The 13,862-nt window shown below is 40.2% G+C and overlaps 1 protein-coding gene across 1 annotated transcript; it reads left to right on the plus strand.

The window, feature by feature from the left end:
- The first annotated feature begins 6,668 nt into the window (after nt 1–6,668).
- Nucleotides 6,669–13,585, plus strand: park7 (parkinson protein 7). Its single transcript, XM_034697874.1, has 6 exons — nt 6,669–6,864; nt 7,414–7,515; nt 8,144–8,203; nt 10,997–11,066; nt 12,582–12,668; nt 13,064–13,585. Exons 1-6 carry the CDS (start codon nt 6,775–6,777, stop codon nt 13,222–13,224), a joined length of 570 nt encoding a protein of 189 aa, XP_034553765.1. The 5' UTR covers nt 6,669–6,774; the 3' UTR covers nt 13,225–13,585.
- The last annotated feature ends 277 nt before the right edge of the window (nt 13,586–13,862 follow it).

The following is a 13,862-nucleotide window of genomic DNA, read 5'->3' on the forward strand; positions in this document are numbered from 1 at the left end:
CTGAGACAGCTACCGTGTGAAAAAGCCCACCGTTATGTGTGAGAGCCATGGCCCGATCTGTCACGCTAAGGGTTTTTAAAGGAAAAATAGGGGGTAACAGCTGTTTGGTTCACCTGTCCTGTCCTGTACACGGCTCTCCATCAAACCAGAGGCTACTGTCCTCCCGGGCCTGCGCCCATAGACACGTTCCTGCACAGTAATCTCACATGTAACACTCCTATCTAATGTGACAACATTTACAAGACCACTGCCCCTCTGTTTATCACACTTGTACAATTATATGGTGTTCCATTTGTATAAGCACAATGGTTATAGTGGGAGAGATATCCATAAACATATTGTAAGGCCTTTAGCCTGTGCATACTCTGTTTTAAACCATGTTTTTTCACTGGTCATGAGTGGGCTAACTACAGAAAAAGACACTACCACAGCTCTTGAGACTATCAGGTTGCTATGTAGGATTAAACTACATGATCCTGGCTGTATTGATGGAAATTTAAAAACCCCAACTAGTCAAAGAGCTGAAACTTTCTGCCCGAGTTCACTGTGGGAAAGTCTTCAGAGGAAAATATGCACAGTGCGGGTATGTGATTGAATTAAATTTAACTGTTTGCACATATGTTTCCTTGTTTTAAGGGGGAAAAGTTACGACAGCACTGCTTAAGCCGTGGATTATCTGTCTGCGTCCTCTGCCTCTTTAGCATCAACATGAAACTCACCCACTCAGAGTCTATCACACTTCCACAGAGCTCCCTGAGAGAGAGCGGACCTTAGGGAAGCCCGAACAGTTTGGGGAGGGTGGGGGGGGACCTCGACAGAGGAGCCGAGCAGAGTCAAGCGGGGCTGTGGTGGAGCCCATGGGCATGGCCCTCTCACTCTCTGGCAACCACTTTGTTAGGCACACAACACTAATCCTCCTTGTGTCTTTATTGCCCTCTGTACAGAAGAGCAGACCGGGGCTGGGGCTTGGGGTGGGGAGGCTGGAGGGGGGGGGGGGGGGGAGAAATCACCGCTGCAGGGCCAGTATCATCATCAGCATTCCTGTTTTGAAGATAGGCAACGCTATACAGCATTAAGGCATCTAATAGCAAACCAGACTGATACTCACAGAGACAGAGAGGGAGAAGAAAAGAAGAAAGGAGGATCACTTTTGCCCCCCCGTAAATGAAAACGAGTGCAGGCATAATTTGGGGATAGGCAGATTATTGCAACCAGAAATGACCGGGAGGCAATTCTGGTTCATGTTGTTACACATACTCAATAATCTAAACAACACATTAATGTGCTGCTTTAATTTGTAATACTGCCTCTGTGGCTGAAAACAATTTGTCATGCGCTGAATTTGTTGGAGAATCATTCTGGATAATTCTAAAGCATTTAACACAAATTGTTTAATGCATGTTGAGACACACGAGAACAGATCTTTGTTCAGTTTAGCTATTAGTTAGCAATTTATGCTACACAATTGAAAACCTGTTGATAATTTGACAAAGAGGACAACTATTTGTCTTTGTAATGCCAGCACAAAGAACTTTTTTTCTATTATTGTCTTTCTATTATTTGCAGAGATTATTGTTGAAATACTCTCACTAGGTTGGCCTCGCTTTCTGAACCCTAAAACTTTGACTTGAAACCACTCAACTGGCGCCATCTTGTGTCTGCACTGTGCCGCAGACTGTCGGCACAGGTGCACAAAATTCAATGTCACCTTTTCCCCCAGATCTCCTCACTGTCCCCCAGCTGTCACCTGAGCGCCTGGCACCATAAGGTAATAGCATCAAGATGCAATCAAGATTATATGCTTGTCACTCATTCCATGCACTCAGTGGCTCACAATGTGTGAAACAGACACAAGATAAAGCCTGTGCACAGATGGGGAGATAAAATGCTTCTAAATATTCATCAGTTTCTCTCTGCAGCAATGCAAGCCCCAAGCCCTGAGTCCTGCCATCGGATCACTGGGAAGAGCGAAATGAGTTGAATGTTGCAATGCAAAGAATAAATGAAGCAAAAACATCTGAAAATTTTAATCTCTCCCCTTAGAAGCAAATTTTCTGTAACCACTTTGAATTTTGTGGCTCTCTTCTTCTTTACCGGGGATCTGAAACAGGGTCTGCAGCTGTATATCTCCACTGAACAGAGCCTCTGCTTGTAAGCCACATCCATATTAGCAGTCTATTTCCATGTTTACACCACACCATATTCTTTGCAATAGTAACAGGATTACTTTGTGGGAAATGGTAATTTGTGGAATTCTCTTATTTCAGTTTGAGGATTTTCTTTTTCGACTGTCCCGTGTCTTATAAAAAAATGAAAGTTTCGGTATTGTTGTCTCCCCTGAGGTTTGATTCTAGAAACCCTTCAGGTTTTGGAGCAGACCTCTGTGAGGGGCCAGATAAAACTGAGCAAGACTGAGTGACTCTTGCATGAGAGAGCGGAGGAGACGTTACAATATGCCAAGGCATCTTCTGACATGCACCCTTTTTGGTCCAAAGGAGATCTTATAGACCACATCTTAATTTTCCTAAATATATTTGCTTATATCAAATGCAACTAGCTGAAGCTTTTAAGATGTTTAAATGATAGTAACATCTTACAATAAGGACAAATTAGATATAACCAACAGATGTGAAACTATTAAATAACTCCTGTTGTTAAATGCATTAAAAAATGCTGTTTCTCACCATAAGCAAATTATCATTTGACAGACTTTATGTGATAAATTCATACCTCAGGGATCATCAGGCGAGGGATGTCAGTTCAAAAATTCTACACTCTTCGTTAAAGGGAAGCTAAAATACAAGAAATACAAGATTAAACTATACCAAGTATTACCAAGTAAACAAATTAAATAAACGTAGTTGAACGTACAAGGCAAGCACAACGATTCCTTGTATAATCGTTAATTCAAATGCAAAGAAAAATATAACAAAAACAAAAAGGTATCATGACTCAAATCAAAGAAATATAAAAATCACCTCTGGATTTACAAGATTCCCCAATTCTTGAACTCTCTGTGGTAAACCAGTTTCATCTTACATCTCTGATTAAACTGCTGCTAGCTAGAAGCTGCCTACTAGCTGTTGCCAAATGAAACCTATGCTAACAGCTTGACAGCCAAATAGAAGGAGCCTATTTTCAGCTCACTGGCTTAATAAAGTATTATTGCAGCTCATTCAGAAAGTCATTTTGTTCATTCTTTTCTCCCACTTCCTTATCCTTGTAGTTTGGCACCATAGTGTCTTTACCGTGTTCGCAGATTGCATGCTCTTTGATGACGATTGGCAGTCTGTTATGGTTGCCAATAGAACTTGTCTTTCCATGTGTAGATTTGACACCTGAAGCAACTTGTAGACTAGACACTGCCAGAGTAGCATATGATATCTTCCAAGGTAAATCCATAACTATGTAGGGTTCTTTTTCTCCATTGATCATTTGTATGACCAATTTACTTTCCTCCCTCCTCCAGGTGCTGTTTGGATCAAATTCACTCAGTCAAATAAATGATGCAAACATTTATATTCTTAGTATAAGTACATGTTTACAGATACATGAAAACTTTCCAACTTTCTTGCCCTCTTGGTGAACCTAACCCCTAGCGTTGATCTTTCCTGACATAGAAACAGGTTATGAATGGATATTTAGATTTTTTGATTTAACAAAGAAGGACAGCATTTGTTAAATGTATCTATGTTTTCTATGTTTTCTTTGGGTTTGTTGACATTAGTGTGGGAAACAAAGAAAAAATCTGCACGCATATTCTTTGTTTTTGATGTTTTCCAGGCATTTTTGAAATCTTTTTTCCTGTATTCATCACAATCCGCTCTGAAACTGTAGCGTGCCTAAGATAACAAGAAAAGGCCTTTTCGAAAAAAGTTAACTGTATTTGTCAGCTGTCTGTCAGACACTTTGTTTCAGTGTCTCAGACGTTACTTGTCATGATATCACTTTGAAATATTTCCTCTGTGTGATCTTGTACTTTATAATGACATACTGAAAGGAATTAGTAAATGTACATAAGTGAATTAATGTATGGAAATTAGCACAAGTGCCACCGCGGGTCTGGTTCAGTGGATCCCCAGCTGCATATGTTGCTAATCACCGCTGCCTCTTGGATTCACTCAGAGGCACGCAACAAACAACCTGCTGCCAGCTCCCCCCACGCTTTTGTCTAATCTGTCGTTTCACTGGGCTCTAGTTTGTCGCACAAATATGAAAGTGAATCTCAGCTGCGGAATACACACAGGCACATTAACTAGGATGGGTGCCTTCACACTAAAGCCCCAGACACCGAGTCTAGGATTTACACTGGAATTTGATTCCCTAAATGACTTAAGAGGTTTGGTGCAGAAGTTCTCAGAAAGACAGATCATAGAGAACTTTGTGAACTTGGTGAACTGCTGCCTGGTGTTTTTCTTTAAGTGGTGTTTTGAATTTAAACTGATGACAAGCCTGAGATTAACAGAAGGTTACGTAGGTTTCCGTCAAGAATAGCCTTTTGGTTTCTCTAATGTCTGACTAAGATTTTCTCCACTGAATTGCTACAGTTTTGAACATGAAAGTTAAATGTCCACTGTTTTCTCAAGCAAGCTCAAGAAAATTTGGTTAATGCCTCCATCTAGTGGAAGAAAGAGGTAACTATGTTCTTAAAAAAAAAAAATGCAGGTTTTTCCCTTAACTTTTACTGATTGGGAAACCTTTTATATGTAGTCATATACCATACTTACACATGAATGATTTTATATTGTAATTGTGGTTGTACAAGCCTTGTATTAGCCCTTTCACGCCCAGGTCGTTATTGCAAATGAGAATTGGTTCTCAATTAACTCACCTGGTTAAATAAAGGTTAAATAATCAAATAAATTAGACCTTTAATTTTCCCTCTGCAAGCTGACATGTGCAGGTAAGCTTTTTCATTTTGCGCTTGTACAGTCTCTGATTATCATTTAAGGCTTTTAGATACACATTTCCCCTCTTTTGACTCACTGTAAATGACAGAGCAAACTTTTTCTTAAATCAGCTCATTAAAGCTCCTGTTGGTAGTCCTGGAATAAACATCAGTTCAGGAAGAGATTTCGAATGTTAACACTGCCCCTCCACACCAGATTTCTCTCTCACTACACCCCTCTCTCCCCTTCTCTGCTCCTGTAAGCCCAAGCAGCAACCTCCGGTCTAAAAATATGAGTCCAACGCGGAAGTGCTAAAAACTGCAGTTCATTGAGGATCCGTTTGAGGCTGGCTCCGGAAGTACCGGAAACACCGGAAACCACATCCACACCAATTCAAAAAAGACAATCTTTACAGCAGAAATAAACATGTTTACAGCCTAGCACAAAAGACGAGTGTAGTCTGGATAGCTCATTTCTCGATTGGCACACACTTTAGGGGGGGTTGAATTTTTTTTCTAACGGTACAATTTCAAAGATATTGAGATTACGAGTCTTCGAATGAGAGGCACAGATGACTTGATTGATAGGCGGGAACACTGTAACTGTTGGCTAGGAGGCTCAAAGCCCGCCTCTTTACGTCACAATTGTTCGACAGCAGCAATATGGCTGCCGCCTCCGACTGGCCTAAAAACAGCGCTTCGGAAACAGATGGGTGACGTCACGTATACTACGTCAATTTTTTAAATACAGTCTATGTGGAGGCCCTGCTCACAAACAGGTCGTAGTGCACGCTCAATCAGGACGAGGTAGGAGGACCAATCAGGAGATTGGCTCTGATTGGTCAGAGCAGACGGGAGCAATTGGAATTTATAGATTGCTTGATACAGAGGCATGGGAAAATACAGAGATCTCTCCAATTATCTCAAAATACCTCATTTATTGATGGCTGTTGATGAGTGTTACGACTTCTTTGCTAAACTCAACACAAAATAAGCACTGTTTTTTTTACCCCAATCCTACCAACTGCAGCTTTTTAATGACCATCTTGTGAATGTAGTATGTTAAGTTTAAGTCCTACAAACATTGTAGAAACTTACAAACATACAACTGCTGCTGACAGGAAGAAGTTGAACAGACTGGTGAAGAAGGGCAGCTCTGTCCTGGGTTGCCCACTGGACCCTGTGGAGGTGGTGGCTGACAGGAGGATGATAGCAAAGCTATCTTCTCTGATGGACAACACGTCACACCTCCTCCAGGGGACCATAACAACACTAAGTAGCTCGTTCAGTGACAGACTTCTTCATCCGCAGTGTCTCACGGAGAGATACCGCAGGTCTTTTCTTCCTGCAGTGGTCAGACTCTATAACCAATAATATATATATATGTATATTACCTCTTTAATTATAATTTTAATTGCTTATAACTTTTTTAATAATTGTTTTGTATAGGCTTGCTTTACATATTTCTTTTGCACTGTCTACTCTGTTACTGTGACACTTGAATTTCCCCGTTGTGGGACGAGTAAAGGACTCTCTTATCTTATCTTATCTTATCTTATTTGTTCTAAACAAATGACTGCTGTGGAAACTGTTGATACACGTGGGGAGATGAAATTCTGTATTATTTTAAATTATTTTGAAGGCAAAAAACAAAACAAAATCACGATAATGAGTTTAATACACAGTCTATGGTTTAATAAAAAAATTGTCTATGGCGTGAAGCTGTAATGTATGGAGGCTTACCATCTTTGAAAGGGGGATACTATGACGGAGCCTGGCAACCCCGCTCCTGTCAAAGCCTCATCACAGCGCCTGCACAGCACTGCTGGAAGTTGTACACTGAAGTTAGCCTCTTTGCACTTGTTCGTGGCATAGCTAAGCTAACCATGGCAGGAAAGCGGGCTTTAGTAATCCTGTCTAAAGGTGCAGAGGAGATGGAGACTGTTATTCCTGTGGACGTCATGCGCAGAGCTGGGGTCTGTAACTCGTCTGCAGACTCATTGGCTTGTTATTGTATGTTAGCAGTTAGCTAGCTACTGATTGGACAGCAGCTTGTATGTATAAATATATATTAATGCTTCCCTTGGCATTATTATTATTATTATATTAAACATGTGTAAGGACAACAGGCATAACATATGTGTGATAATGGTAGATATCATGGCGTTTTGCATTAGAGAACGCTTTTAATTAACTAATGTTTACATAAAAGTCATGACAGCTAACCTTGGCAAACAAACGAGCAATAGCTTAACTAACTCTATTCAAATATTCATAATTCTGAATGTTGCATACTATGAGCTATTTGGTTACCATGATGGTTAAAGGGTTTGCTGATGATGACGCACTCCCCCAACCTTTAACATGAGTCAAGCAGAGGCCGAGTGAAATGTCAGAGTTCAACGCCACTCTGCCATTTGATAGCTTTCAAAATAAAAGTCTTTATTAGGAATACACAGACAGAATGACATAGAGTGAAGTCATGCTCATGTTGTCCTCTTTATATCAACTTCACAAACCTTTAGATTTCAGTGACGCTTGCAGGACTGACTGGCAAAGAGCCAGTCCAGTGCAGCAGGAACGTCGTCATTTGTCCTGATGCTAGCCTGGAGGACGCCAGCAAAGAGGTTGGCCTCAGCATCTATCTACCAACACTGTACACTTCACGTTTTATAAAGGTTTTAATATTGGAGAATACATTTCCAGTAATCAAAGCATGTTGGATTATGTCCTGTTATTACAAACCTTTGCACCCTCTCACATATGAGGCAAATTAAATGCACTTTTTATTCTACTGTCCATCATATCATGATCTCAGGTGCCTCCTTTTCAACAAAATATAAGAAAACTGTCCTGATTTGTTTTGCATGTCTAATGAAGATAGACTTCAGTACCTGTTAACACACAAAGTGTTCCAGTCTGCTCAGTTTGTGTTAAATGCTGTTCAGCAGCCTAAGAGCACACTCTATGTCTGATTTAGTTGTTGTCACTGTCAAATGTCTGAAGTGTACCACTATGCTTTTTAATTACTTTAGGTCATTGCTGGATATGTGCAGTATTGTAACTGCTCTCTTCTTTTTCTTTTTCTTCTTATGTTATTGCTCCAAATTTGTTCAGTTTTTTGTAGTGTCTTGTAAATCCATATGGGCTAGGCACCTTTTCGGTGCATGACACGATGAATAATGAATAAACTAAACTAGACTAAACTAGACTAAACTAAACTAAACTAAACACATATCATGGTTTATTTCCCAGGGCCCATATGATGTGGTTCTTCTACCAGGAGGAATGCCAGGGGCACAGAATCTAGCAGAGGTAAGAAATACAGTCAAACTGCATGCTACACACTCAGCTATTTTATGCTCCCATCTGTGTGGGTTCAAACCTTATATGGTGCTCACCCATGAGCCAAAATCAGTCCACATTAGCCTTGCTTTACAAAGTCTAACCATCAGGGGCATCACCAGGAATCCTGGGCCCCCTGGAAAGATATAACATTGCTGATATAGTACTGGTTTATTTGCATTAATCAAAAATATATGCTTAAAACTATCCTGGTTAACTGACTCAAATCTAAGCTACATATCAATATTGTTTTTTTTTACAATTTCTCCAAATGTAACTGCAATATTGACCTTCAGACTGTCCATCTCTTTAAACAAGATTATTTGAAGCCAAGTGACTTGTTAAATAACAACAAGGGGGCATTATTTGGTATAATCTAACCAGATGAAGTAAAATAAAATTCTAAAAACCTACAGTTTACTTTCAGTCAGATTCAGCCACACTAATTGCCATGAAAATATGACAACTCTTCACTGTAGGTATGAGATGTGCATCTCACAGAGCTGGAAAGAAATTCCAGAAAGGAATTCTTAATGTTTGTTTATTTATTCAGACAATTTTAGTTATCTTATTGCAGTTATAACAAAAGAAAAGAAAAGCGTTGTAGAAAACACGTTTTATTTCAGGCCCATTAAGGGCCCCCCTCCTCACTTGGGCCCTCCAGGCAGTCCCTCCAGGAAGTTGCGATTTCGCGATCGCAACTATCAACGCAAATTCAACCAATCAGCGCGATTTTTTCGCGGCCTTGCAATTTTTTACAATCATCGCAACTTTCCCGCAAATTTGACCAATTACCTTAATCTCAGCCCCTGTACGTCATCGGTTTTGTCATCAATTTGACTTCCTTGGAACATAAACGTAAGTCCTCACTTGATCGGCACTTTTCAGCAACAAAACACGCACAGAGAACGGGTGAAAAGAGGGGACAGCAGGCAGGACAAGTGACCATGACAACGTTATTATTTATAGATTGAGGGGCTCAGTGTTAGCTTGGTCTCTACCTGCAGCAGGTGTGCTTTATGAACCAGCTGTCCTCACCTCCATGCATCTGTCTCATCTTCATTGATGATTTTTACCCCCCGGTGTGTGTTAGTGACAAAGACACAACCGGGGGACGTCTGTTTACTATTTGATGTTTGACGTTGTTGCTGTGGTTACCGTAAAAAGCTCTGCATCTACAGCTTGATTTAATCCAGTTTGGTGATACATCAGACACATTCAGTAAGTTTTGATCAACTCCTTGTCATCAAAGATTCAGGTTAATTTCAGAGTGCCGTGAACTGACTGTGCATCAGTCCTTTCATGGCATTTTTCTGTGAATCAAGAGAATCAAAATACAGTCAGTGGCCACATCAAGAATGTTTTCTAAAAACAACTGTAATTTAGCATATTTACTTGCCCCTGAGATTTTATTGGGGGAAAAAAGAAAAAAAAAAACAATCGCAACTTTCACCGCAATTTTTTCAAAAAGCTGTCGCAAATTCAGGCTTTTTGGACCGCAACAATCACAAAAAAATCCTGCGAAATCCTGGAGGGACTGCCTAGGTAGTCAGTCCCACTTCCCCCCCCACTACGACGCCCCTGCTGACCATCAAGCCATAATGCTTATTTAATAACATAAGGGTAGTGGATCCTGTTTGGGTGCAAGAAACCAGCACAGGGGTTCTTAGGATTTCTATGCCACAAGATTATAAAAGGTATTAGTCCACTGAAATGTCAATTATGTAAATAAATAATGAGCATGAGTTTGCAGTGTTTGCCAGGAGAGTCTGTTTTATTTTTCAAAATCATAAGTATGTGTTACTGTGTCAAAAGTTTACCTCTCAAAAACACAACTCATCTTTCTAGACTTAGACCCCATCATTAAAAAACAGTGTGAAACATGCACAAATATAAAGATTCAGAAAAACTTTTCAGTAAAACCTGCCCACCGTTTTGCAACAACTAGAAAGACAAGTCTTTTAAGTTTTCCTGCAACCACACAGTAAACATAAAACATTCAGTGATTAACTGATATTTTGAAGCTGTTATTCACAGAGTCACTGAAAAAAAATCACATGTATTTTAAATGTATATAATAATATTACCATGAATAACTGCATTACATTACACAGTATGCACCGCCATCTGTGCTCAGTCCCATAGAAATGCAGTTGGATGACTATTTAGTTTGGAGAAGATATGATTCAAAGCTATTACAGCCTATGTAAACATTTGTTATGAAATGACTGCCTCTTGTCCAGTGCATGCTGGGATAGGGTACAGCCCTGCACATGATACGTCAGTATAGAAATATTACTCATCAAGGATGTGTAGTCATAACTTAATTCAAGGTTTGAGGTCATATTTCCTGTTGTGTTAGTTTTATAAAACAGATTGAACTTGCATCCTTTGAGAAAATACGTTTCTTAGCCTGAGGAGGAGAAAAAGGTCCCTGATTATAACACATTTCTATAATCTTTTACAGTAAAAAAAGGTACATAGATAATGTATTCTCTGTGTTCTTAAACAAGGTTATAAAATTAAAGTCAACATTTTCATCAAACTCATCCAAGAGATGGTATCTAGCCAAAATAAACAATATTTTTTCTTGTTTTTATCTGTTGTTTTTATCTGAAATCTGTTATTGTGATGCAACAGTGTTAGAAAATTTTTCATGTCATTGCCAGTCATTTTCAATAATTAAACTATAGTCGGCACACTGTGCAATCACATGGCCTGCGAATGACTCACCGTGCATCTGGTTTCTTTGCTCTCTTTAAGTCTCCTGCTGTGAAGGAGGTGCTGAAGGATCAAGATGGCAGAAAGGGTCTGATTGCAGCCATCTGTGCAGGTACTTTTTGTAAAAAAAACAACCCAAAGTCATAATTAGGCAGAGCAGCCTCTTAATAGGGATACCTTTCTCCAGGTTAAAGTTTAAATAAGACTGTCAAATTTGATCATTCTTTAATCTTGTGGATAAATATTACCCATAATTCAGAGTGCAGTGTATCCATTTGCTTACTATATGAAATGTGTGACAGGGATTTTTCAAGTGCTGTAACTCACAAAAAAGATCTGGGACAGGAAATGTGTGCAGTTTTTATACACACAGGGCAGTGGATTACTCTGATTTTCTCCTCTTTAGTAATGCCCATAGGGAGCTTATCACACATCTTAACCACATATTAAAAAATACACACTCTGAACAAATGACATGCCTCATTAATTTATGGCCATATGTGACCTCTCTTTGGCATTTGGAATAAAAGCGTGAGGGGTTGATTAATATCTGTCCCCGAGTGAACCTACAAGCACTGACATTTTATTTGACAGCCTCCGTATGCAGAGGAAGGACACTGGAAGGACAGTTTGAATGAGGACGGGGACTGATGCAGCAAAGTGGATTGAAGGGTGTCCTAGAAAATGAGCAAATCCTCACTGGGATGTACAGTTTAATGAACCTGCCAGTAAGTGCGGGCCAGTTGTAAGACATATTATTCTGTTCCAACAAGGATAATAATGCCTTAATGTGGAAGAAAGGCTCTTCTAAAATGGCAAGATTGAAACCTAAACAGTTCTTTTGGGGCTATTTTTTGTTTCATGTGCATACAGTCATAGCTACAAAATAAAAGTACAAACAATTGAGGTGATATTTGCTTGTAAAAAGATAGTTTTCATCACACCTCTCTATGGGCCTACCTCGCTGTCCAATCCTGATTTTCTAAAGATCTCTCTCAGACTGGCGTCCTTTGGGTGGGGACAAGCTGTAACAGGAGTAGCTTGGCACTAACGGGCAGTCTTCTGTTCTGCCAGGGGAAAGTGTAATCTTTAGACTGCATGGGAAGGCAGCCAAGGAGCATAATCAATAACTTTCTATTTATTAACAGTTTTTGGATGAGCTCACTGCAGTGCTAGGACATTGCCAAAGTTAATGCAGCAGCAGTCAATGTCTTCAGCCTCTCCTTTTTGCCTCTGTTTTCAACATGGTGCAGAGACTTTGGACAGAGGCTGAAACTGTATACAGCATGTGTGTATTCTTAGAAACAATGGTACACCTGAGGACACCTTCAGGACACAGTGTTGTCATCAAATATTGTGTACTTCTCTCTTTAATGGATTGTGAGAACTACAATTCCTGATACAAGCAGCTTTTCTGTGATTCCATTGGCTGTGTGATTTTCCCATTTTGTGTTAAGCTTGAGGGAAGTGATTCAAGGATGCAGTATTTTTCCCTTTTCACCCTTGACTCTCGCCCTTTTTTTTAACTGCGTAAAGATGAACGCATGCACTGATGCAAGCACCAGAAGAAGTTAATAGAGTCAGCTTGCTGTTAAATGAGCCTTTAAAGAGCTTTTCCCTTCTGCAGGTCCCATTGCTCTACTTGCACATGGCATCGGGTATGGCAGCACAGTCACCACACATCCTGGCGCGAAGGAGAAGATTATGGCTGGAGGTAAATCAACTGTATACAAAAGCAAATTCACAGTAAGAAAAGTGTAGCATGAGTTGTAATGCACAGCTAGTGGTTTTATCATTTGTTGCTCTAGCTCAGAACATTAAAAAATGTAATTATCCGTAATGGGCAGCAGATGGTGCTGTATTAGCTCTACTTTGCCTCCAAAAGACCATGTCACTATGCAGTAGAGTAGAGCACACCACTCAGGTGAAAACGGATGCTGGAATTTGACAGAACATACTAGAAACTGGGTCTCTTGAAATAGTGATAGATACTCTTTGTATAAGTGTCTGTTGCGCAGTCTGATGCCCAACAATTGGGGCTTTCACTCTAATGCTCGAACGTCTTACATTGTTATTATCCTTATGGTCTTTCTCTTTGTCTTTTTTTAGACCACTATAAATATTCAGAGGCTCGAGTACAGAAGGATGGACATTACATCACCAGCCGTGGGCCAGGAACCAGTTTTGAGTTCGCCCTGACGATTGTAGAGGAACTTATGGGGGCTGAAGTTGCAGCTCAAGTCAAGGCTCCTCTCATGTTAAAAGACTGATTGTAGCCATGTTCGTTAACATTGTTCTAGCAGCACTGCCTGCTCTATAAGTTTGCAACTACTGAGACAGCTAATCCAAATGTAGCTGACACAAAAAGTCAAAGTCACCAGTGACAAATCATTCTCCTGAGGGGATATAAGGATGATTCTGTTCAGACAGGTTATTGTCTTCTATGTCTTTCTTAGTTGGCAGTTAAAGGCATCCCTTTTGTCATTTTATACTCAAATACAATCTGGATAATCACTGCACTGTTTTCAAAATGAGGTGGGATTGATTTCCCTATATTGTAGTCTTTCCACAAATTCCAAATCATTATTTGGACAGTTTAATTGTTTCACATTAAACATAATTGTGATGAAACTCTGTGTCCTGCTTCACTGGTGTATTAATACCCGAGGTCCCTGTGTCTTGTTTCCACATGCCTGCAGCGGTTGTTGACGCCTAAATATAGGCTGCATAATGTAATGTATTGTGATCTGTGCTAAGAACGCGGGAAGCAGAATCCAAATAGATTGGCAGCTTGTTCTGGCCAATAAGGCACCTCGGCCTGGCTGCAGTTGTATCCGAACTGACCAATGGGAGCTCCTCCGCAACCAGCGGGGGCGGGGCTTTGAGGCAGCGCGTGGTAGTTGTGTCA

The sequence above is a fragment of the Notolabrus celidotus genome, chromosome 1 (genome assembly GCF_009762535.1).
Source record: "Notolabrus celidotus isolate fNotCel1 chromosome 1, fNotCel1.pri, whole genome shotgun sequence".
In the NCBI taxonomy this organism is placed as follows: Eukaryota; Metazoa; Chordata; class Actinopteri; order Labriformes; family Labridae; genus Notolabrus; species Notolabrus celidotus.